Source organism: Phoca vitulina, unplaced genomic scaffold, assembly GCF_004348235.1.
Source record: "Phoca vitulina isolate PV1807 unplaced genomic scaffold, GSC_HSeal_1.0 scaffold16, whole genome shotgun sequence".
Taxonomy (NCBI): domain Eukaryota; kingdom Metazoa; phylum Chordata; class Mammalia; order Carnivora; family Phocidae; genus Phoca; species Phoca vitulina.
In genome coordinates, this window is record NW_022589719.1 from 3,565,745 (window position 1) to 3,593,376 (window position 27,632).

At 34.9% G+C, this 27,632-nt stretch overlaps 1 protein-coding gene across 1 annotated transcript in view; it reads left to right on the forward strand.

Annotated features, from left to right (window-relative positions):
* Window positions 1-27,632, forward strand: part of GAS2 (growth arrest specific 2) — a 118,852-nt gene that overhangs the window by 32,353 nt on the left and 58,867 nt on the right. The window contains exons 3-4 of the mRNA XM_032414973.1: window positions 7,928-8,069; window positions 20,008-20,071. Coding sequence (XP_032270864.1) covers window positions 7,928-8,069; window positions 20,008-20,071 — 206 coding nt within the window. The remainder of the gene's footprint in view (window positions 1-7,927; window positions 8,070-20,007; window positions 20,072-27,632) is intronic.

Below are 27,632 nucleotides of genomic sequence, written 5' to 3' on the forward strand. Positions count from 1 at the left end.
TTTCAGATTGGCTTCTTTCACTCAGTAATATACATTTAAGGTTCCAACATGTCTTTTATAGCTTGATAGCTCATTTCTTTTTAGTGCTGAATAATATTCCATTGTCTGGATGTATGAGAGTTTCATTCACCTATTGGAGGGCATCTTGCTTGTTTCCACATTTTTGCAATTATGAATAAAGCATGTTTAAATAAATAAATGCTTTAAATAATAAAGCATGCTATGAATATCCATGTGCAGGTTTTCATGTGTATGTAAGTTTTCAGTTCATTTACATCGTAACTTTTCATTATCCTTCTCATCCTTTAAGCCTGAAGTTTGAGCACTGAGCTTGAACTTCATTGCCAGCATCATTTTACATTATGGCAGAGATAATTTCAGATGACTCAAAATCTTAACATATTTTTCTATCACTATTATTCAGGTGACTTCCTCATGATTTTACTGGGTATACCAGAATTTGGATATGAGAAACCTTTTTTTTTCATATTTTTAAAATTTATGTGGTTATGAAGATTACACTAAATTTTGTTATAAGACCTGTTCTCTTTAGAGTGGAATATATCTGGAGAAGGAAAAGAGAGGCGACGTCCATTTTGAATTCAATCCAGTGAATTCAACTGCTACTGTACTAAATCACAGCTCACTCTGTCTGAGGCATGAGGTCCTATTGCAGAATCCCCAGGAGAGGCCGGTGGTACCAGAAAGAATTTCCCCCCTATTTTTCATTTTAATAATTTTGATCTTAAGGAATACATTTTCATCCTTTCTAAAGCCACTTGGTAGTTATAGTTAGATACCTTGATACCGTGAATGTTCAAATAATTTTATCGAGAGGTTTTCTTCAGGAAAATATATAGTGAAACTAAAAGCAGCAAGGGGATGCAAATGGAAACATTCTTTCCATAATGGAAAGAGTGACTTTATTGCCTGCATATTTGAACAGTACATTCTATATACCCTTTGGAAAAAGAAAGATATTAGTTCTTGGCAATTTCCACATCTTCTTTTATGTATCTCTTCTGTTTTATATCTGAAATGCCTACTCGATGTAATCAAAGGGAGTAGTTTGTCTCAAACTTTTGTGAAGAATGGATTACTTAAACTACTAGTATTAAATTTTCGGTTCACTGCATGTAGAAAAGTGGAGAGGGCATTCTCTCAATTTTCTTTGTAGTTTGGATGGGGAAAGAGAGTACATATTCTTGATTTTAATGTTACCTGGCCCCAAAATAGGGGAATAAATCAACTGCTGAAATATATTAACTTCCAGGCATTGGTGAGCTGTCAAAGAACAGTTAGACGTGTATGGGTATAAGAGATTGAATGATTTGATTTAAACTGCATATGAGCTCCATTTTTTTGTCTCGGAAAATAGAGAAACTAACACCTGCCTAATTCAGGGCATCATGTTTTGAGAATTAAATAGGATAATCTCTCTGAAAGTAAGTTTTGTGTGCCTAAGGCATGATTTACACTCACAGTGTTAATTCCTTCCTTTGCCACCCACCATATGATTCAGGAAAATAAGAAGTCAGTACTGTGTCTAGTACTGCACTGTATTTGATGCTATGGCAGTATAATGGTAAATAAGAGCCTGGTTCGGGGGTGCCTGGGTGGCTCAGTCGGTTAAGTGTCTGCCTTCAGCTTAGGTCATGATCCTGGGTCCTGGGATCGAGCCCCACATCCGGCTCCCTGCTCGGCGGGAAGCCTGCTTCTCCCTCTCCTGCTCCCCCTGCTTGTGCTCTCTCTCTCTATCTCTCTCTCTCTCTGTGTCAAATAAGTAAATAAATATTCTTAAAGAAAAATAAGATCCTGGTTCTCTAGGTGTAGGCTATTATAAGGATTATAAATAGATCTATACGTACTATAAATAATCACTACCACCCTTTTGAAGCTGTAACACTCACAACCTTAACTAGGACATACACAGGTGGAACTCTGCAGCATACAAGTAAACTCTTTGCAAGTGACCAAAATAGTTTTGTCCCAGTAACTATATTCAGGGGAACTATTAGATTTGAGGGTAGTTGAAAGACATGGGAATGGTATTAGTTCAAGGGAAACTAGGCAAGTGGTCAAATATTGAACTCACAAACCCCAAATAATGGCTTCCCTTTTCCTATTACACATGTGCTAATAGGATGGCCACAAGCCACATGTGGCTATTTAATTTTAAATGGATTTTTCCCCAATTTTAGTGAGAAGTACTTGACATACGTCAATGTATATGTTTAAGGCATACAGCATGATGGTTTGATTCACATATATTGTGAAATGAATCCCACAATAGGTTCAGCGAACATCCATCATCTCACATAGATTAAAATTAAGTAAAAGTTACAAATTAGTTCCCCAGTCATACCACAGTTCAAGTGTTCAATAGCCCCATGTCACTAGTGGTTACTAGAACATTCCCACCATCACAGAAAGTTCTATTGGAAAACTACTCTAAAAGTGAGGTTCAAGTTTAGGGTGAAGATAGAAGTAAATTGGCTGTCAGTCTTTTTCTGAGTTCTGGTACCCATAACAACAACAACAAAAAGAAATATTTGCAAGAAAATATGAAATAAGGAAATCATAGGTAAATTCAGCATATTTTTATGTGCATTGATAACAGGGATAATAAATAACCTGTAAGGAACACTTACTTCTGTACTTGAATTATATTATTTAATTCACATTCATACACGCATAGCTGATGAGATGCATTGTTTTCTATGTGCATTGACTAGGAGAGTGAGGCACAGAAACATTAAGTAATTTGCCCAAAATATCATCCCAAGAAGGTGAGATAGCTGAGTGTGAACTCAGGGAATTGGACTCCAAAGCCCCAGCAGATAATGGAGTAAATTAAAAGCCTTTAGAGGTAAATTTATATTCTTCTTATTGCAACCTAACCTGCTTATTCCCTGAAGGGAAAGCGAAGGCACAAAACCATTCTTTTGTACATTAATCATCCGGTCTCTAAGTATTTGGGGGGCCATGAATACATATCCTGAGTTAATCCCACTGAGAGAAAAAAAGGTAAACATTAGACTCTTGATATTAGAAAAATTAATGTGCATCCGTGTGATGGTTTACTAGAAGTCACTTCTCATTTTGCTAACACAAAATATGGAATCCAGACCATGCAGCCTGGGATACAGCAGTGTGACTCTTGCGAGTAAGTGTACCTAAATTTTCACCCCATCTCAGTTCAGCTTGGTGGTTATTCTCAAGTCATCATTCTCTATTCACTAACTTTCAAAAATAGCTCAAAGTTGTCACTTAAATTTTTCAGTTATACATTTCTTAATTTATGGAAATCATTTAATATATAAATTATCCTATGAATTTAGTGAATTTTGAAGGCCCTGAAAATGTGTCCCCTGGGAATGTGAAAACTCTAATACAGTGTTTATTCCTGCCCCATGTTGATTACAATCTAGTTTGTGGGGTCGTCTTACCATTCATGCATGCATTCCTCAGTCAGGTTTTGAGGACATAATGTGTAACCGCACTGTCTGGAAAAACTTAGACAGTAAATAACTGAAGATGGTCTATAATTTAAATGCTGTAGGAATTGTTTGAAGAGGTGAGCAGTAAAGGGAAAACTAATAGGGAAGATATATCAGATGAGCCATGTGGGGAAGTTCCCTTTTGAATCTCCAGTTCTTTAGATCAGAAGTCTTCCTCTCCATATCTGTGGTCAATTTTCAGTCTTTCAAGTATACACATCCATCATTACTTAAGGCAGTTCTCTCTTCTAAAACTCTCCTTCAAGATTTCCTTGGCAAGGAAATCAACAAGGAAATAGTTGTTATTCAATCTATTGGTTTTTATTTTTATTTAATGATATTAAAGAAGAGATCCAGAGCTATTTTTTCCCCCTAGGATTTTCATGAGAACCTAGAGAAATTAACAATTTAAAAAAATCACAGAGGGGAGGGGGGTGGGGGGATGGGTTAGCCTGTGATGGGTATTAAAGAGAGCACGTACTGAATGGAGCACTGGGTGTTATATGCAAACAATGAATCATGGAACACTACATCAAAAACTAATGATGTAATGTATGGTGATTAACATAACATAATAAAAAAATTATTAAAAAAAATCACAGAACTGGAAGCGATCTAATTGCCAAGGTTTTCAGAGCTTTATAAACACATTTGCGTAAAAGATGTCAAAAATACTTTTAAGTTCCAAAGGTATTGAGTGCTGATATTATTGAATCATTTGTTCTTTAATTCAAATGAAATCAAACTTATGCCCTAAGACTCTTCATTATAAATGGCACAGTAACCCTGGAAAGACCTTTGATTTGGAGTCGGTGTTCAACCAGGAAGAATATTAGATCCCACAAGCACGTGACTGCTCTTAGCCATTGCACAGAGATCCTTACACCTGGTTATGCGTGATGACCTATAAATAGGTACTCTGTGTGAGGGCTCAATTCATTAGTCATCTGGACTAATGAGGATGACTTCTTAAAATTTTGCCAAGTAAAACATTTCATCTGGATGAGGACTGGAAGCTACCATTCACTCTGTTTACAGTGTTCTAAGTCTTCAGATGACATAGAAGCACTAAACTGACAGGTCCAGAATGGATACAGATATCCCATAAATCACTTTACTACTGCCTTGTTTGATTGCTGTTACTATTGAATTCCTCTGCGTTGGATATCCCGAAGTTATGAAATATCAGTAGCCAGCTTTCATTTTATTTGTCCTAAAATAACTTTCGTGTCTTTGAATAGGAATGAATTTAAATACTTATCCTCAGGTATATGTTATGTAAATGACTTTGTAAGGACCAGAACCTTGTAGGGGAAAATGTTGTTTTCACTTCTATGCTCAGTGCTTGTCCTTTTAAGTTCTTAAAGAGTAGGCTGACTGATTTCTGAGGGCTTGTTGCTTGTGGTATTCTCTCAAAATATGTCCCTTGGTAGATTAAGTGTCACATCAATCTCTAGCTTCTCAAGTGCAAAATGGATATTGTATTTATTTCCGCTACACAAGCCTTGAGCCTTATGTCCTTAGGTGTCCTTAGCATTGTCAAATAGTTTATAATTCCTAAGTTATACTTCCTCTATGCAAACTCATTCCTGGGTCTTAAGTGGTTTTCCACATTTTATTCTTTCTCTATTCAGGGATAGAGGTGGCAAATCTTAATGTGGCTCTGTATTTGAATCTATTTATGTTCTTTTCTTAGAGATGATCTTTGCTTTAGTCTTATCATAAAAAAGCTTTATAGTCACCTCTTGGAGATTTTTTGTTTCCAGCAAATCGTCTTACATTTTAGCTGACACAATTTACCAATTTTGATTAATCTGAAAATATTGATAAGATGTAAAAGTCATTTAAAATGACTACTTGGGGTGCCTAGGTGGCTTGGATGGTTAAGCGTCTGTCTTCGGCTCAAGTCATGATTTCCAGGTCCTGGGATGGAGCCCCATGCTCAGCGGGGAGTCTGCTTCTCCCACTCCCTCTGCCTCTCCCCTTGTTTGTGCTCTCTCTGTCTCTCTCTCTTTCAAATGAATAAATAAAATAAAATAAAATAAAAAATAAAATAAAATCCTCCTACTTATTTTAGAATTATGTAATGAAGTAAATGAAACTATGCATCAATCACCTTCCTCAAAGGTAATTACTATCAATTTCATGCATGTCCTTCTTAAATTTTCCCTAAACTAACATTATAAAAATGAGTACAATAGGGGTGCCTGGGTGGCTCAGTCGTTAAGTGTCTGCCTTCGGCTCAGGTCATGATCCCAGGGTCCTGGGATCGAGCCCCGCATTGGGCTCCCTGCTCCGCGGGGGGCCTGCTTCTCCCTCTCCCACTCCCCCCGCTTGTGTTCTCTCTCTCGCTGTGTCTCTCTCTGTCAAATAAATAAAATCTTAAAAAAAAAGTACAATATTCATATTTATAATACAACATATTTATATGCAATTTCACCTTATATATGGCCATCTGTGTGTGTGTGTGTATATATATATATATATATAGTGTATATACACATATACCCATGATCATAAAATGAAATTGTGGTACACATATCTGTTTGCAAATTATTTGTTTCTGCTTACAAGTACATACTGAACATCTGTATGGTTCAACATATATACATTTATCTTACTCTTTTTAAATGCATAGAGTTCCATTGTATGTATACTCTGTATTATTCCACCAGCCCTCTTTTGGCATATTCTTATTTCTATATTTTCTTATTCAATCACTGTTGCAACAAATATATAGATATAGATATATTTTAAGCACTAATGATATTATATCTTTAGGATATATACTTAGAAGTGAATTGCTAGATTTAAGGATTTTTTTTATTTTAATAAATACTGAGTGATGTTTGCAAATATTTTATAAAGGAGATATTACACTATGCTATTTATGATTGGTTTTACAACTTATATAGAAAATAATTTCCTTGAAAACTATTACTTAACCAAAATGGTACAGGGGGTATTGCTACACAAGTAACCTCATATATATTTATATCAGTAATGCCTAAAATATATAGCTATATAAATATTTGTGTATTCATGCAAAAATCTTCATTATGTCTCCTCTAAATTAAATTCAATCAGCAAGAAAGAGATGGACCTTTGAGAGTGGACAGACACAGACTTTGAGTGATGTAGTAACTGAATGTTTTAGTTATGTGGGCCATAAAATCCTCAGACATGAAGAACTCTAGTAATAGTATGATGTTAGTAGAACTTCACCAATCCTCTAAGGCTACTATCTCATTTTTTATAACCATTCTTGCAAATGAGTTGAACAATCAACAACATTTTGCTTTTATTTGTGGTTCCCAGTGAATGAAGGAAACATTCTATTTATGAACTTAAATCACAAAGTGTTTCTCCCTTGATCTTTTCTCTCTTTGAGGTGAAGTTCTATGTAGCCCACATCATCCAAATCCATTGTTCAGTTTTTCATGTCACAGAGAATTGCATTCTGTGACTTCCTGGAATGCCATGGACACTGGTTATGTTCTAGTAAAGAAAATAAGACCACACACCTCTCTAACACTTGGTATGGTGCCAGGAGAGGTTTCCTGGCTAAAATTTTATGGCAGACTGTTAATAAGAAAGTCTGTCCAGGTTCATACCCTCCCTTATCTTAAGCATTTTCTTTTCTTTTCCTTAAAGTTTTTATTTATTTATTTGAGAGAGAGAGCATGAGCAGGAGGAAGGGCGGAGGGAGAAGCAGGCTCCCCCCTGAGCAGGCAGCCCTACAAGGGGCTCGATCTCAGGACCCCGAGATCATGACCTCAGCCGAAGGCAGCCGCTTAACCGACTGAGCCACCCAGGCACCCCTTAAGCATTTTCTTATCCCATAAGAAAAATGATGCATAATGTCAATATGTTTCAGGGTCAGATAGCAGAAATCCAACAGAATTATTTTTATATTATAATGTATATTATTAATAATATAATATATTGATATGTGTGTGTGTGCATATAAGAATGCAGGTTTGTGTGTTACATATTGTTTATATTCATGTAGCATATTTGTGTTTCATTCTTCTTTCACAAATGGAAAATACATTTATGAATAATTTTTGGGAAATAATGATAGAATATTGGATGGAACATAAGGCCAAAAAAAAAAAAAACCTAAAATAGAAGAGAAAGAAAAAAGGCAATGTGAGCCAGGGAAGGAACTTGCTTGTATTACTACAAGATGGTAAAAAAAAAAAAAAAGTCCAGGATTTGTTTATATGCACAGATTTTTTTATAGTTTCTTAAAGACAACTAAGTTTCATGTGCATTTTACTTCCTTTTCTATACCTCTTCAAAGCCTATTTATTGATATGCAGTCATTCCAAAACATTTTGTTGAAAACGTAAGTGTATATTTAATTGGTTGCTGTGATGACTTTGCCGGATATTCCACCAGAGTGAGATTTCTTTGTTTTTCAGAATTTGCCCTTGAAGAAGATTCCGTGCAAAGCCACTGCACCGTCAGGCTCCTTTTTTGCCCGAGACAATACAGCAAATTTCTTATCCTGGTGCCGAGATTTAGGGGTAGATGAAACGTGTCTATTTGAATCGGAAGGTTTGGGTATGTATTTCCTTCAGAATTCTGGCTGATAAAATTATTCTGTATCTTTGTCAGTCTAACTATCAAAACTTTTTTTGTGTGATGTCATTTCATAGATTGTTAACTTGAAAAAAATTCAGAGTTTGATGTCAATTGCAGGTTTGTTGTAAATATGAATCTTTGAAGGTAGAAAATGCATGGCTTTTACTGTCGGTACTTCGTGCGTGAAAGGGTAGGAATATAAGTAGCACAATTCCAAGCTAAAATCAAGTATATACAATGCCAAATGGGGGATATTTGGAAAATGGAGGCTTACATTTGCCACCGGACTCTAACCTGGACTAGAAAGAGAGCTGTATATACTGCAGCCATAAAGGCACTATTGTTTTTTACCTCTACCAAAGGCTGAAACACCATTTCCTGTAAAGTCTATCTTTGTTGAAACAGTTTATCTATTTTTAGTGAGTTAAAAATCAGGTAAGCAAGCAGGAGATTGGAATAATTGAAGATGGTGAAATAAAAGATAGATACCTTAGTGTCTAAACCTACCCAGATAATTGTGGGGTTCTTATCTTATTTTGCCTTATGATTGAATTTTGGCAAATCCATGTCCAGACCACAGAACAAGCTTTTGCATTTCCTTGGGAGAAAACGGATATTGTTCAGTGTTTCAACATTACTTGATATGCTACCGTTAAATGTTCAATCCTCCTGTACCAGCTTTGCCCAGAACAGCTCTCATATGGAGAGTATTGGAATTAAAGCCCCCTTCTAATGAAATAGAACTGAGTGAAGAAAGGAGGGGGGAGCCTTGGTTCTTTTGCCTGAGGCTTTAAAAAATCAATCCACAAAAATCACATAATTCCAAATATTAGCATCAAAGTAAGCTGAGCATCCATCAGAGAGAACAAGTATACAAATTGCCTTCCACACAGAATACCCTTTGCCCCTAGGTCTCACAAAACAACATTTCTCTGCTGAACCTAGGAAATTGACAGTAACAGCTAAAATCTTACCATTTTATATGCTTACGGAAATTTGTATTTGCACTAAGAGGAGTGAATGTGATATGGAAAAGATTGCCATCAGATTTCTGAGAATTCTCTCAACAGAGAAGAAAATTATGTGAATTTAGACTAGGAGAACGTTTTATACCCGAAGGAAAAAATAAAGAGTAATTGCTCAGGAGCCTACTAGGTACAGTAGTGTGCTCCTCGAGTGATCGTTACATAAATGGACTTTGACTGCTCTTACTATTTCCTCACATTAAAGTAAACCAAACTTGGGGGAAGATGTGTGTGTATGGATATAGCCTTATTTCAGTCTGATGGCAATTTTACAAATAGATTTTAACTTTCAGGTGTCTAGGAAACTGTCTGAGTGAAGACTTATAGGAAGGGAGTGTGGTGGAATTATTTGCAAAAAATATCTTTGAAAGATCAAATGAATCAATGAATTAATGAATGAATAATAAATAAATAAGTTCAGATCTTAGTCACAAGGAGTATATTTTTCATGTGTGGACAAACAACATCATGATTTAAAGTTCTCAAGTGCCCCTGCATTGCTTAAGGAACTGCCGCATGGGGAAACCGCCCTATTTGTAAATTTATCGAACAGGTTTTCATTTAAGAAGCATCTTTTAAGAAACAAAACAGATGAACATAGGGGAAAGGGGAAAAAAAGAGAGAGGGAAGCATAAGAGACTTTTAACCACAGAGAACAAGAGGTGAGCGGGGGATGGGCTAAGTGGGTGATGGGCATTAAGGAGGGCACTTTTGTTGAGTGCTGGGAGTTATATGTAAGTGATAATCACTAAATTCTACTCCTGAAACCAATATTACATTATATATTAACTAACTAGAATTTAAATAAAAATTTGAAAAAGGAAAAAAATAAGCATCTTTTTCAGTGACTACCATAGGCCAAGGTGGATGACTAGAAGCTGTCAATGGGAATACCTTGTCTCAATTTCCACCCTGCCTCTGAGTTCTTTTGTTAGTTGAACTAATAAAACTTTCAGTTGGAAACCAGGAAGCTTGGATGGCTTTTTAAAACCCCATTCAGATAAGTAATACATTTTATCTTGAAACAATAAAGCCTAAAGCAACTGTATAATAAAGGTCCTGGTATATAAATACATACTCTGCAGAATATAAAATTATGTCAAGATAAATTTTGAGATGGCCTAGTTCTTCACTCTGTTTGAAAAAAACTTGACTTTATAAAAAGAAAGTCCCAGATAATTTATACATGATAGCTACTGAGTATTTTGTTCAAACATCTTTCATTTTGATGATCTTCTATATTATAACTTAGCTTATAACTTGCAATGAAACCAAGTTTTCAAGTAATTTTTAATCCTCTCAGCACCAAACGAAAGCAGATAGTTAGGCTTTCTGGTTTGCTGCTCAATGAAAAGACAAATTTGAAATTTCTGCTGCTCAGAATAGGACATGAGGTGAAGTATAATACGCCCCATGGAGACAGAAGAAGGGAGCCAATATTATAGCATTGACTTCAGGATTATTCAGAGAAAGGAAACAGCTGTGCCCATAGATGTTAATGATAATCAAGAGGAAGGACAATGAGAAATTCCATTTCCCCAAGTGGAACCCTTTCTTCTTGGATTTTTCTTATGATTCACTGTGGGTAAGGAAGTGATTGAGCCACGGCTGATGGCCTTGGTCTCTGTATTGTAGAATTGACTTTCTCGCAACAATAACACGGTGTACCCTGCTTGATGTCTTTTCACACTTCACTTTTGAAAGGGAATTTAGGGCAAGGGTTTTTCTTTTTTTTCCTACCTCAAGATTTCATTTCAGTAGCACACAAGATGAAGTGCATCCTTTGTGTCCCAGTGTTTTGAATAGCAAATAAAATGAAAAGATGCCCTGATGAAGGGGGAAAATCTGTTTGAATGAATGATAAAGTAGATCACTGTCCTGATTGTGTATCAAGAGGCTTCTGTCTTTAGCTGTTCAAAGGTCTTTGCCTGCATAAAGCGTTCTTATCTTTGTGGCAACTGATATGCTACCCTCTGTTGCAGAGTTTTTTGGGGCAGTTATTTGCAAGGGGATCTTGATTCACAACTCGCTCAATCTGTTCTCTTTCCACAACAGCTAATGACAAGAAAGCTCCGTGGTGGGGAAGGTATGCTGGGGATGAACTGGGGAGCATGGATAGCAGCTTATCCCATATGCTTCCCTCATGTTTCTTGCCTTTTTGATTCTTGACAGATAATTTTCGATGCCACACAACACCATCACATACAGAGTATAACCTGTAGCTTATCTTCAATGAAATTCTTGGTAATTTTTCCTCTGTGAAATGTCAATTCTCAGATCATAAATTCACTATATCTTGAATAGCGTTTCAAAAAAGAGTCAAGAGAAAAATGAACAAAGGTCATGAACAGCCTCATCATAGAAGACAAAAAAAAATCTAGGAGGGCACGTGATGTGGTGAGCACTGGGTGTTATACGCAACGGATGAATTATTGAGCTCTGCATCTGAAACAGAAGGATGTACTCTATGTTGGCTAATTGAATTTAAATGAAAAAAATCTAATAAAGATATAAAAATGTTGGACAGCTTAGCAATAAGGTAAATGCAAATAAAAACTATGAAAAATTAGCAAAGATTGAGAAAATTATACACTTAGTGTTGACTATGTAGAAAAATAGGATCTATCATTGCTGAAGAAAACTAGAAATTGGTATGCCTTCTTTAGAGGGCAATTTGACATTATATATCAAAGACCTCACAAGTGTTTATGTTCTTCTGTCAAATTGGTGTACTTCTAAAAGTTTATCCAAAGGAAGTAAGTAGAGGTAGGCACCAGAATGTTCACTGAAATGTTTTTTGTAATAGTAAAACAAATGGAAATGAATGGAATCTGTGACAGTTAGTGATATCTTAAACCAACTAGAGTCATCATCCATAGATACCAACCAAAAATAATATTCTTGAGACTATTTAAGAATATAGGAAACTTACAATATGCTATGAACATGAGGTCACCCATTTATATCTAGTAAATAACAGTAAAATATATTCAGAATTTGAAGGAAAGATAAGTAGTAATTACGTTGTAAGTGATATCATTTTCTTTTTCAGTTACCTATTAACAAAATTAGAGAGTAAACAAGTATGGCATGTAATCTGAAGGATGAACAATTAATTTTATTTATATTAAGATACAATTTGAACATTTTAATTTATATTTTATATATTATTTATATATATTTATATTTACTTACATATAAAAATATATTAATTAATATATATATTAAATATATGCTTATATTTATATTAAGTTACAATCTGAACCAGTTTGCATAGAGCATTATTTGTTGCCATAAAATTTTACACATTGAAATTATAATGGCAATTTTGTATTATGGAGGTTAAACTGACATTTCAAGTGATTATAGAATTTTACACGGCTATACAAACAGATGACATAGATCTTTGTGCGCTCTGTGGAACATGCTTTAACACTACGGGTCTACACATGCTCAGCTGTAACCCCCACTGTTCAAATCAGGCTGATATATAGGTCAGTGACTAGAGGAGATCGGTTTTTTTCATGTCTCATAGTTGATTTCATTTGGATTCCTTAAAAATATTTAGGATTGTGCTTCAGGTTAAAAAGATGAACATGAATGTTTCCTTAAACTTAATAGTATATAGTTCATCAGCCTAAAGACAAAATATTCCTCCAATAATTATTTTAAAAGAAGTGAACTTTACTTCTAATGGTGGAGTAAAGAAAAAATATTTAGAAGATTTCTAGGTGTGAAAGCATTTCTGTTTTCAGTTTGACAGAGGTATAAAGTTAATAGAATGTATTGATATTCCCCCTAATAGTAAATGTAATATTTTTTTCCAAGGTTAAATACTTGAATAACCTTTTCTCTCATAATGCTGTTTTGATATGGCTCATTTTTATCATTTAAATTAAGATCAAAAGTCTATGATTTATTCTCAATCTTAAAAAGTTTTAAGTTATGAATCCTAAAATTGATGCACTTATATGAATTTTTCTAAGATATTTTAAGTAAGAAACTATTTCCTTCAATTAGTGATATTCTTGTGTAGGGGATTTATTATTTGTAATTTACTTTAGTATACTAATTTAGAAATTGTCAAGTGTCATTATTTTCCCCAGAGCCTTGTTGATGTTGCTTAATTTGTATGCATTCTGGTGAGCTGGAAGATGGGGGGAAAAAGGTTGGGGGGAATACTTTAAAAATGCATAATTTTTGTTTGCTGTAATTGTGTCAATATCATTATGTTATTGGATGATTGTAGGATTTGGAGGCCAGTGACTATTCTTCATCTATTTCTCAGAGAAAGAATCTACTCAACAAGAAAAGGGTTTGCTATCTGCTGTGCTAGCATGCAAATGTGTGTGATTTGCTCTTTGTTTTTATTTTCTGTGTTTGTGTTTGCTGTGTGGCACTGTCTTCTGTGGATGCATGACTCTGATGAGCAGTTTTACAAAATCCTTTGTTTTCTCGAACACTGGTCAAGCACAGATCTATCTGCAGTATTAGTTTGATGTTGCTGCAGAAAATTAAAAAGGATTCTGTGTGGATTTGTAAAACATTGTTTTCCATTTTATACTTTAAAGTCACCTGTTACATCGGGAAAAGAATCTATGTCTACCTTCCAGTGTTTGATAAGTCATCTCTTGTCTGTATTGAGGGCTCTAAGAGTATTTCTGTGGGAAAAAAGCTATAATTACTTTTATCAGTATAGGGCAACAATTTCAAGATACTCATTCAGCACTTGGGTTATTTATATTCAGTTTCTTTGCCAGGGACAATTTATTTTAGACTTTTGGTTTTTTAACACCTGTTCTTATACTTACTTGATTAGCATCTCAATTCCCTTTTTTACTTTTGAATTCAGATATTCTCTCCAAATTTAGCCATTTGCCCTATGCCAGAGCAAATGTAAGAGAAAACAGTACAGAATCTGATTGAGAGAACTAAATGTCTCCCTGGAATGAGAATTATATCAAGACTCAGTGGAGTCAGGGTTGAATTAGGGAAGTGAATGGCTTTCTAGCTTTCCCAGAATCACCTTTTTGCTGCACAATATTCAGTAATAATAACCATGTGCTCCATACTGGTAGCTAAGTAGTACACATGTTACCGTATCCACTCCTCCAACAACCAACGTTTTATAAATGAGAATGCTGGAAACCAAAGAATTAAATAACTTGCCCCATGTACACTTCTCAACGGCCCAGCTGGAATTTGAATTCCGCTCCATTTACCTCCAGAGATCATGCCCCTGTGTTATAGAAAGTGATGCTCTGTTTGATTAATTTTAGAAGTTCATATGATTATTTCAAGTAGGGGGGAAAATAAAACATAAATGTAGACCAAATTAGAAAAGATTCTTGCCTCTTATTGCTGTTCTGAAGGTTAGTGACTTAATCAATTAATTTCACATATTTCACATAAGGTTTGGGTACTGAAGAAAGGAAGGGCAATACTAGGACATTTCTCAACTTAGTCGCAAAGGCAATTAATTAGGTTTTATTCTATATATCGTCCATAGTTATGAGATTATGAATGAATTATCCCAGTTTGTATGAATATAAGGATGTCATAGCCTATTCTAAATGTGAATAGTGATTCTGAGAAATCTGGATAGACACAAACTCAGCATTCATGAGCTGGTGAGATTCTTAGCCTTTTCTTTTCTTTAGCCTCCCTGAGATCATTTGAAGGCATTTAAATTGCTGTGCTACTCCTAATTGCCTCTTACCTCTACTCTCAACGGTTTCTGCACGGGTCTTACCAGGAGTGACATGATATAGGGAACGGTTTGTGACTAGCCCTTCACTTTTTGGGAAGCATCTTTTGTACTTTATTAATCCTGGCAGGAGAGAAATGCCCATAATACATATAAAGGGCTAATCCAAAGCATGAATTATTTTCCTTTAATTCATCATTGTCATCACTGTTATCTGAAACATTTGTAGAGCATATGTATATATATATATCAAAGCACATTTGAATGTTTCTAGCAAAACAGAGGAATTATAACTATTGTTTATTATAATACACAGCATTGGTTAATACAGTGCTTCTCCAAAATTAAAGTGCATACCCATCACCTGGAGAGCTTGTTTAAATGTAGGTTCTGATCAATAAGTCTGGGGTGGGACCCAATAATTTGTGTGCATACCCATCACCTGGAGAGCTTGTTTAAATGTAGGTTCTGATCAATAAGTCTGGGGTGGGGCCCAATAATTTGTATTTTTATCCAGCTCCCAGCTGATGCCAATGCTGCTGGTCTGTGGACCCTACTTAAGTAGCAAGGGAGTAACCTTTATTGAGTGCTTGCCATATGTACCAAGTGCTTTTAACCATAAAATCACCTCATAAGGAAGAGCAAGTAGAAGGCAAGATGCCTGTTTGAGAGATGAAAATATTATGCAGCCTAGACTAGAACCCGATCCTTCTGACTTCTAGTTTATTGTATTTTCTATCATACCACTCTTTCTGAGTATTAGAACTTGTTATTCTCTATTCTGGGAAGGTGGACAATATTAATTTATGACATTTTCACAATTAAATGATATTCAGCCAAAATGTGTTTTTTTCAAGTTTCCTTCCTAAATATAAATCTAAAAACCAGTTTCCTTCAAAACCAGTGTGAATATTATAGTCTCTAGTGTATAGACACCAAATAGACAACCCAATTTTTCAGGCTTCCATTTCTTTGCCCATGTGTTAAAACTTAATATGTTTAGCTAAACTATACATTTATGGTTGAATGCATTTTATCCTTGCAGATTCTGTGACATTGAAACTCTACCCTTTGCTTTAGTGGAAGACCTCATTTTCTATTCCTGGAGCTAGCAGCACTCCATTTGACATTTGATGCCCATGAGATTTTTATAGAATCTAGGTTATACGCCTGAGTCTCTTGCCACAATTTTTTTGAATAGGGATCTGTGTTACTTTTCCCAGAGGTGTTCCGCATTATGCTTTTCTTTGAGATGGTTTTGATTATTTTTTTAAAAATCCAATGATAAAACTTTTTGCATAATAATTACCATTGACTTGAGAGCTTTTTATTTGTTTTAAAAAAATTTTTTTAGAGTAAAGAAGCAATAGTGATCCCTTCTTCTAACTCAAAGCAAAAACCCATATGAATGTTTCAGTGATAGAGTGAAAAAAATGTTTTCTACTGTAAACTTTAGTATAAGTAGAAGCTTTCTTGTTTTTTTGCAAAGATGAATCATTAAAATGATTTGTTTAAGATGAGTATCCTTATGACTCAATACAAAAGCTTTCGTTCAAATGCAATATGCTAAAAGTTGTCTTTTTAATCGTCCTGACAAAGACTAGCTAGCACTCGATTATTTGATCTTCTAAAATATATGATACATAATCAATTTGGGTAATTTACTAAAAATGGACTCATTGAAATTATTTTATTCTCAGAGGAAGAAAATTTAATGATAAGGTGTTTGCTGTTTCACAAAATGACACATTTCACTCAAGCTTTATACTTAGCACAAACTTGTAATAGCTATAGGATTATTGGCTTTATATTTCTGTATATGCTGACCAAACTGACCTACTTAACCTGACATTTGATTTAGATTGATTTATAATTAGTGGTCTCTGATATAATATAAATGATAAAATATTCAATATATAGTCATTATAATAGGACCACTTTAAATTATATATATTATACCAATAGTAATTTTTTTTATAAATTTTTATAATGCTTAGCATAGTGACTGATACCTGATTGATGCACACACACAAAAAATGTTTTTAGAAAAAAAATAAGTGAATTATTGTTGACTAAGCCAAATGAAGACAATCTTTGAACAAATAATTTATAACAAAAATTTTAAGAAATAATAAAGCTAGCTTTGGGCGAGCCTTTCCTATGTGCCACACACTGAGCTAAGAATAACAATAAATATTACTTTGTTTGATCCTCACCAAAATATTGCAAGGTATACACTTTTGTTTTTCCTCAGAAAAATGAGATTTTATAGAATAACCTCCCAAGATAATGCAGGCAGTAAGCCTTAGAGTTGATACTCACACGCAGATCTTTGTGGTTTGAATCCCATGGCCACTGTATTCTATTAACTTACTTTAAAACTTGCTTGAGTGCAAAAACCAAACAGTCACCTCTTTGGCAAATTTAGATACTATTTAAAGACTCTTGAATTTAATTGTATAGCCATAAAGCAAGAGTATTTGTTTTTACAATTAAATGAACATTGACATCATTTGCATTTTCTGAAGACGCCAGGTAAGATGTTAGTCTTTATTTAGTTTGTTCATTGTCAAAACCACTATCATCACCAGATGATTGTCATCATCCTCCATTTTTGAGATGTATTACTTAGTGAGTAATTACTGTTTTGTGCTAAATTATGCACCTCTACAGCTTCATCTCACTCATTGCTCACTAGTCATCAGACATGGTTTTTCTGTTTTGTTTTTTTTTTGTGGGTTTTTTTGGTCATTATAGGCCAGGCATAATATACCTGCTATTTAAAAAGCCATTAATATGTGAAACAATAACACGGGGGTGTTTTTTGAGGCAAGTTTTTTCCTTTATGAAAAATAACATTTCCAAGAAAATTGGGAAGTAAAATAATCATTCTACTAGTTTTTCCTAAGAAATGATGCTAAGGGAGAGGTTAATTTGTCTTAGATTTTATAGGCTGGTTCTTTTAAGGATATAAAATGAAGAATCATGCTGTTACTTTTTAGTTTGCCAAAAGTGATTTTCTAATGAGTCCATGGTAGATTCAGTGTTTTAGTTTGGACATGCCAAAGCTGTTTTAAGTTGATAGCTCAATTGAAGAAGCAAAGAAGCACACAATAGTAATGTGTCTCACATATCACATTGTCTTTATTACCCACATTATTGTTTTTCTTCAGGATGAATTTTATTTTCCATAAAATGTATCTATTCCAATGCTTATAGAGTCCTCAAACTATGTATAATAAGTTGGTTAAGGAATCATTATAGTTGGGTCAGGTATTTTTATAATTGGTATTGACTGCACATTGACACAATTGGGTCAGTTCACTAGTAATTTTTACAATTTGACACTGTTTCCATCAAGAAATACATGAGATTGTGTCCATGTCTTTTGGAACTGTAGCCACTTGCTTTGCATAGCTTTCACTGAAGATGAGGATATTAACAGGGCCTAAAAAAATCTTCCTCTCCTCAGTTTTTATATATTCCTTTTTCCACTCAAAAACTCCTGTTTATTATTTTGTTCCATGGATAGGATTTTTTTTAAAGCCTGAGTCAGAAAGAATTGATTATCCAGACAGAAAGATTGATTTTCATTTGTTTGCTTCTGTTTGGTGATGTTTGTGATTGTTCTCTTTTTGAAATTGATGCCTGTGTGATATTGCGGTCCATACGTTATATTGCACTGAAGTTGATTTAGTGAAGTTGTGAAGTTTGTATCATTCTAGCCAGAGTCAACCAGTGGTGCATTTGAAATTGGAGTTATTAACTATCCTTATTTTTAGATTGTTTAATTAGAAATAATTTTAGGCTTCCTGATTAGGGGAATTCACTCAGGGTCAGCTAAAACTAAACTTTATGTTACCAAGAATTGAAATATTCTATAATTGAGATTTTCCATAATTCTATTTTAATGAACATTGTTGAGGGGAATAGAAGTTATTTTGTGAGCTTCAAAGGTGACATTTTATAACAAGATAATAAAATTGTGTCTGTTTAAAGCCAATTATATACTTTTACAATCCAAGTAAATGTTCTCTTTCTATTCACCACAAACTCCTAATAAATTTCATTCTGATGTCAGTGGACCAAATATTGCCACTACCATAATCTGTGGAGTGAAAGAATTAGATACTAAAGTTAAAGGAATAGAATAATGCTGGGAAATAGAATTATTATAAAATTCTATGTTTAAGAATTAAAGCAATATTACTCTTTTTCTTAAAATTTATCAATAAGCTATCAATAAGCTAATATTTTCTTCTATCAAGATATTGTCTATGTAAAGACCATTCTCAATACATTATATTTTTTCAATATCTGTTGGCTTTATTAGGTGCGGTATATAACAATATTGTTAAAATTCTCTAATCTTGTTAAAAAGAAAGCAATATAAGCAGGACACACACTTTTGGTAGGCTCAACAAATGCAAGTATGATTTGTCAGCATTACTGAATGTGTCCAAAGCAATTCGTAAAGCAAGATTTATTAAGTAATCAGATTATATTAGAATCTGATCAATACAAAGAACAGTCTTCTAATTTGCTCATTTTATGGGCAAAGTTAGCTGTTGGTATATATTGATACATATTTACAAATCCATTCAGTTGAAAGTATATCTTTCTAAAGTATCATTTAATCAGACTTGATTAGGAGAGGACATCAAGTTTCAGAGTCTCATTGATGTCACTGCTTGGAGGATAACAATGGCCTGTGGTGTATCATTTTTATCCTTATTCATTGTATTATTTCGCTCAAATCACTGGTGAAGATAGACTCAGGATTTTTAAGAGTTCAACCTTGCTCCATAGTCTTCTGTGTGCTATGTATTTTTAAATATCAACTATTTATATCATAATGACAGTTACATATATTTCCAAGATTAACTTACTAATATTACCTAATAAAAGAAAACCACTTTCAGGATGGGGTTTACTCAGGGTAAGATTTTCTGAGACTCATGACCTTGAGAAGGGAGGTTAGACAGAGAGTTTTGAAAGCTGCATTAAGACTTCAGTAGAGCTAAGTGTACCGTGGGATGGGATGGTTTCTGTGAAAGTGAGAATGAAGACTAGCTCATTTATGGGAAGCATGAGGGATGAGAGGTCATTGGCAAGCCTGTTCACGATTGAGCTGTTTTACAATTCCTTCTATTATAAAGGTGTCCACCTCTGTCTTGTCTTTCAGTCCTCCACAAGCAACCCAGAGAAGTGTGTCTCTGTTTGCTAGAGCTTGGCCGGATTGCAGCCAGGTAGGTCAAACTGCTGCCACTATGTTAAGACGTGGACCGTCTCAGCATTGAAGCAACTGAGAAGCTTGCTGGCTTTTCATTGTTAATTTAACCTGGGTATTGAGAAGCTACTTTTTCAAATATAATCAGTACAAACATCTCAAGAGCAGTTGTTCAAACTAAAAGCATGCTACCAATATTCCTAGCCCCACGATCATGTCAAAGCCACTACGTCTAATAAGCATTTACTAAAAGCATATCCTCTCGTCCAATACATTTTCCCTCGATCCTTTTCTTGGGGGGTGGGGGAGGGTCTTGTACATGAAGTTGTGTGTGACTATTACTCTTTCCACTAAAGTCTGTTCCTGTTATGTCTCTCTCTCCCAATTCCTTCACCTCCTCTCTCCCTGTTTATTCTTTATAATAATTATTAATTCTTAATATAATCCCTAAAATCATCTAATATTTAATGAATTTATTAAAATTTAATAATTTTAATACCTGTCTCCTCTTTTGTTCCTTTTTTCTCATTTTCTCTCATTCAACATCCCATCTCTCAAGTCTTTTAGCTTCTACTTCTAAGTGGGGGGGGTAGTTTTTCAATTATTCTCCCTATTTTGATTAGAGAAAGGCATAGAATATTATCCTTCATAGGTGAAGATATGTATGGAATCATTTTCTTCTAGGAAAAGAGAAGTAATTGTAAAAGTCATAATCATAGCTAAGTAGACAGAGAAAGGGACTTTATTACCTCAGCTGACTTGCTTTGGTTTCATATCTTATCTATCATTATCTTGCAAATGACCAAACAGATCTTCTGACAGTTCTGTGAAGCTGAAAGAATTAGAAATGAGGATGTAAGTGGTTGAAGAAGTCTTGATTCAAAATTAAATTAAGAATTAATTAGATGTTTTTTTCATCAAGATCTGAGTACACTTTTAGGATAGAGATCAGATGAGCCAATGAGATAAAGGGAGAGCTAGCTCTCGGTGAAAATTCTCAAAGAGAAATTTATAAAGATAATCAGGGTAAAGAAGATACAAGGTGTACACATCAGCAAATTACAGCAACAGGTAGAAGGCTTGCTGCCAGCGAATAGACCTGGGTTTTTTGTTTGTTTTTGTTTTTGTTTTTGATCCAATTGAAAGTTAACCTGCAATCAGAAGTAACTCCAAGTTCCATAAAACATGATAGCCAACATATTCTCAACAAATTGTATGTCAGGTATGAATTTTACTTTACCACAATAAGTGTGTACGAGGAAGATTCTTTAATTAAAAAAAAATTCAAATTAAATATGACTGAGACTCCACTCAAAGTGAAAAAGCCAATTTGAGACATTTGGAGTTTTCCCCATTCTCTCCCATACTGCTCCAGATACTGTGTGAAGGCCTTGTGAGAGGGTCCCCTAGTCCTCTGTCCACTCAAGTCTCTACTGCTGGGACTTAGTTTGAGCTTGTAGTGTCCAACTCTTCCTTTGGACCCCACTCCCCTACAGAGCCGTCACCTTCCTGGGTTCTATGAGGGAGCAAGACAAATGTATCAGTTGCTTCTAGGACTCTGCTAAGCCACCCAGTCTTGGGCAAACAACCTTGAGTCAGAGGAATAGATATCCTTTGGACTCTACAGATAGCCCCTAGAAAGGGGGAAATTAAAAATACCGGGGAAGGAAGACACACAAAGTAAAATCTCAATAAATGAGCCATTGCCATGAAATGTTAGAGAGAAACATGGATGGTTCCTACTTAACAGATTAGGCAGAACACTTTTTGTTCAGTTGTTTATTTTAATTATACTGCTAGAATATCCTAAAGTGCCAGATTCCATTTTGTAGTTTTAATAATCTAAATATATGAATCAAATCAGCATCATGATTCTGAAAGCCGTGATATGCAGGTAAAGAGAAGGAGTTGCACCATCTGCAGAATTCGCCACGAGATATCATTATCCTCTTGTTTAGTTTGTATTATTTGCCTGTTTTCTGGATTTATTTTATTTTTTGTAATTATACTTTTTATTACTGGAACACTGTGATTAGGAATCCAGCTGAACCAGACTTTTTAACTATGATGGAGTCATCAAAGGAGACATGCTACCCAGTGACAAAATCCCTTTAGAAATCCCCATTGCTTCAGCTTCAAGTCTGGCATAAATTGCCCCTTGCCATAGTATATAAAAAAAATTAAAATCTTAATTTTAATGACAGAGAATTATAATGGCCTGGTCAATTTCATGGGGAAGGATCATTTCAAGTTTTGTGGGGTTTTTTTCCCCCAGTTATTTTGAAATTGAGATTCTGGGTTGCTCCATTTCTTTATTCTTTTTTTTTTAACCAGTTTATTGGGTGACATACAAAATGCTGTACAGGGGCGCCTGGGTGGCTCAGTCGTTAAGCGTCTGCCTTCGGCTCAGGTCATGATCCCAGGGTCCTGGGATCGAGCCCCACATCGGGCTCCCTGCTCCGCGGGAAGCCTGCTTCTCCCTCTCCCACTCCCCCTGCTTGTTTGTGTTCCCTCTCTCACTGTGTCTCTCTCTCTCAAATAAATAAATAAAATCTTTAAAAAAAAAAACAAAACAAAAACAAAATGCTGTACATATTTAATGACAGGTTGATGAGTTTGGAGATAAGTGTATATCTGTGAAACCATACTGCAGTCTATGCCATCAATCTATCCATCACCCCTCAAATTTTCATCCTGCCGTTGTTATTATTATTATTATTATTATCATCATCATCGTCACCATCATCATTGTTACTGATGATAAGAATGGGTTGCTCCATTTCTGACCACACTTATAACCATGTAAGCTGGTGAAAGCAGTAATTATTCATATTACAAAAATATTACTAATTTCACAAAGGAATTATCTAAGGATTAAGATAACCTTTATGTTACAATGCTCAATTTATAAACCTTGTTATTTATTTTCTTCACTTACTTGAGTGATGTGAAATACTGCACTTACACAGAAAACCAGAAAATATGCTGAGATCATTCAAGGTGTTACTTTTGTTGTGTGCAGCATAAGGTAAAACAGTTGAATACCAATTGGATAGATTGAGCATTTAAATATAAATGTCTACTTAAGTTTCTATCTGTACACATTTGAAGATCTTTTTTTTTTTTTTTTTTTTTTTTTATCGAATGGAAGTTCAGTTGTGCTTTAGAGACAGCAACCCAATAAACCCAAATTTCACTCCCTACACTGTATGTTGGAGCATATTAGTTAAAGGGAAAAAAGGAAAATTCATCCACCTGATCTAATTTGACTCCTAAATTTTTCTTTGAACATATTAAAACTATGTCTGCATCTTTATTTTGTGCTTCCTCCTCGCCCCATGCCTCCATAGAGGATTACATAAATTATTGAGTTAAGACATCTTTAGCCAAAACTAGAATTGATTTGGGGAGAGCTCTTATGAATCAGTACATTAATCTGTACACACACTAGATGAGTTTTGACCATAATGGAGTTCCCAGTACAATCTTATGAGTTGTGAGCATTTTTTTAATAATCATTGACAGATGATGCTTTTGTATATTTGATTCTAAACATTAACTCCTTAAAATTACACAAATGTCATCTTAAAAACATCAACATCACTTCAGGTATGATTCTCAAAATGTTTCTGATTCTCTGCCATGTTTTCCTGCCTGGGGACACTCAGTGAAGCTCCTTTGAGAGCTGTGTGGGCTTCTCGGAAATCTGAGATGGGAGAATGAGACCACTTATTTTTGTTCTCATGGGTAAAACTTCCTTTTATTTTCAACTAAATAGAGCTATCATCACTGGAGAGTGAAATCCCGTTGTTAATATTTCAGAAACCATGTCAGTTTCTGAGTGTAAAATATGCTTGTTCTCCTTTTGAAAAGTAAAACGCTCAGCAAAAGCAGGTCAGTAAAACCTGAAAGATCTTTTTAATGACAATGCTTTGACATTCATTGCTGAAATATGTTCCTATGAAGTCAGCCTTTTCACAGACTACAGAATTAAGATTAGCTTTATGCTAAAAGTTAAAAACTTTTGATATTTTGGTTTGGGGCCATAATCAATAATTAATATCTTAGTGGAGGTTTTTATATTATTATTTTTGAGTGCTTCCTTAATTTTGAACAAAATTTATGACCATTTGAAAGAAATATACTTGGTGAACATTTTTGTTAGTCTATTTCAATCCATGGCCTAATGAAGTGTTGCTTAAAATAAAAATATTCTTATACAAGGTTTATTAATTAACACATCCTATTTAAAGCACTTGACTCTGACTGCTAAGAATATCACATGTGTTCACGTGGGTGAAATTTCCTTCCAAATGTAAATCTCTCTTCAAATTACTTCAAAACAGAATAAAAATAGGGCAAAACTATCTTGCAAGAATCTATAAACTGTTAACTATAAACTCATCTGTTTATCTATAAATTTATCTGCCTTAAGAAGGGGGAGTTTCTAAAATGTGTCCCCCTAACTCTACTGAAATAGGTCCCAGATGTCTTTTGTTTGAAAACTCTAGTCTACTAAATAGTTTGAATAAATTCTCTAGTTCAGGGCTCAGTTTGAAAGCTCAATTATGTCATCTAGACCAATCTCAAAAATCATGTCATGTGCCAGAAAAATGAAAAAGCCATTCCTAGAACTTCTTCATAAAGTCATTAACCAGAAGACACTTTCCCTGGCACTTTGCATTTTTTTTTTCAATGAGACAAAACCAAATTTCTTGCCCTTTCATTATTCACTCTACTCTCCTGTCACTGGGGTATACAGATGTGAGGGTTTGGTTTTAGTGGATTCAACCTTCTTGCTATCTTTAGTTTGACCCTTATTCAGTGTGAAAACAACAAACTCTCTCTCCCAAAACTCAAAAATCTTATAGCTGGAAAGGAGTAGAAAATAGTATAGATTTGTGAAAACCTCACAGACAAAGTAGAAACATGAAGTGGTATAGAATTAATCATGGAAACCAGAATAAAGCAACCTTTTGGAGAGTAGAAAAAAAGACCTATTTGGTGACTAAGTTGGTTTGCAGGTGTGAGCCCCCAGGCCCAGGGGAATGTCATGATTTACAGCCTGTTGACATCTCCAGACAGACAGGAAGCCAATGAATCGTATTTAAGTGTGCATTTTGGGGCTGGCTGACTCTACCCTAGGCAGCTTGAAGTATTTAAAAGCCAATATAAGCAGAGATTTGGAGCTTAGTGTTGATTCCCTGTGTTCAGTGGCAAAGCTAATTTTCAGCATTCCCAGATAAAGAAAAATCTCCAGGGCAAGGCTTTCCATGCATGACTTTGTTACCAACTTCATTCAAACTTAGTCTACTTTGTATCAGACATGGCAAAACCTGTTGTTCCTCTAGTAACATATTATTATTTTACTTTGTAAAAAAAAAAAGAGAGAGAAAGAGAGAAAGAAAAAAAGAAAAGTAAAAAATTATGGAGCCTATTCCTGAAAGGTGGCCTGAATCCACCGACAATTACAAGTGAAATCATATTTTCCAACTGGCTTAATTTATACATTTGAATATGATGTTTTAACTTACGATTGACTTTTAATTGGCCGTGAATTCTAGTGTGTTAAATTCCTCTAGCTTCACTGCCCAGTTTGTGTTATTCTCTTAAGAACATTAAATATAACAAAATTTTGTACCTTGATGGACTAAGTATTCAAAGAAGTCTAGGCAGATTAAAAAGAGTTGCCTACTGAAGAAGTTCATCCAGCGAGTTAGGAGCAAAGCTGAGTTTCTAACTTGCTCTGCTACATCCAGCACTGAGATATTTCTGCTGTTTCATAATTCTAGGAAAACTGATATAAAGAAAGCCTAGAATAAGTTCCTTTGTAAAGGATACAAACAATAGTAATAATATAAACAGTAGTAATAATACTACCTTACATCTTAATTTTCAGGCCCTTATATTATTTCATTTGGTGGTATAATATATTTTTCAAAAAGCTTGGGCAAAAGCATCTTTGTGCTGCAGGTTCCTAGTGGTAAAACCTTTGATACATCCATTATCAACACAATTTCAGAGGCTGTGCCACGTGTTAGCCACTGTACTGAGCATGTAATGGATACTTTTTTTAAGATTGTATTCATTCATTTGAGAGACAGAGAGAGAGAGAGAGTGAGCTCACAAGCAGGGAAGAGGCAGAGAGAGAAGCAGACTCCCCTCTGAGCAGGGACCCAACATGGGGCTCCATCCCAGGACCTGGAGATCATGACCTGAGCTGAAGGCAGACGCTTAACCATCTGAGCCACCCAGGCGCCCACAACATCAAAACACAGGAGTTAGAATTTCCATTTTACATTGAACTTTCAAGGAGGCTCAGAAATAATGTATGTCAGGATGCCCAACTGTGCTGGGTACATTGAAGATGTTCAATAGCAGCCGCTGTTCCACCATCCTCCCTCCCTCCCCACACCATGACATCAGACCTCTGGGGCAGGTCATTTTCATTTCTACTTTCCTGATAGAAAACAGACTTCTAGAGGTTAAGTGATTTGCTACATTTAAAAAGTAGGTTAATGGCACAGTGAGCTCAAGTCTACTTCAGGGAAGAATGATACACAAATCTCCATGTGAGTGTTGTTAGTACTTGTCAACAGTAATGAGATGCTGGGTTGACTTCAGTGTAATTAATGAAGTACTAGAAAGAAAAAAAATGTATTTGGTTTAGTTTTGGATAGGGTTTAAAATCTTCTGGAAAAACTTTTGGTAAAGCATTTATGTGCACTTAATATTGACATGTTTTATTAAAGTGATATGCAATTGGGGTGCCTTGATGGCTCAGTTAAGTGTCGGACTCCTGGTTTCAGCTCACGTCATGATCTTAGGGTCGTGAGATCAAGCCCCTCCACCAGCTCTGTACTCATCCGGGGAGTCTGCTTAAGATTCTCCCTCCCTCCCTCTCCCTCTGCTCTTCCCCCTGTTCATGTGCACTCTAAATAAATAAATAAATAAATAAATAAATAAATAAATAAATAAATAAAACCTTAAAAAAATAAAGTGACATGCAACTAAAGATCCAGAACAATGAAATCAAATTCATATTTGGAACCAAAAATTATTGTTATATGATACTACGGTATTTTTTTTCCATTCACATGGCAACTCTTTAAGTACGTACTGTGTGCCAGGATCTATGCCAGCTCTTGGGGTGCTATGAATTAGACACTGGTCTCTACTGATACAGATTTGCAGTCTAGTGCATGTTTCCATTATGTCTCATTAACTGGATAATATATATAAAACATTAGAAATATGAATGGTGCCTAGGTCTTTTAGCTAATGATTTATTTAACTAAAAATTATTCTGTTCATTAGCGACGGTTCTCAAAAAAGCAGTTGTTCAGTTGAGTTATGACAGCCTAAACCGTTTTGTACTAAATTCTAAGTTTTCAGCTCTTAAAGAGCTTCTGACACAGTGTGCATCCTTACCCTCTAAATTCTGAAAAAAAAATTGAAAATGAAATAAAAGAGTTGCAGATGGAACATCAAATATCTACTGATAAGATCCAAGTTGACAAAACCAGAGAGGGAGACCAACCATAAAAGACTCTTAATCTCAGGAAACAAACTGAGGGTTG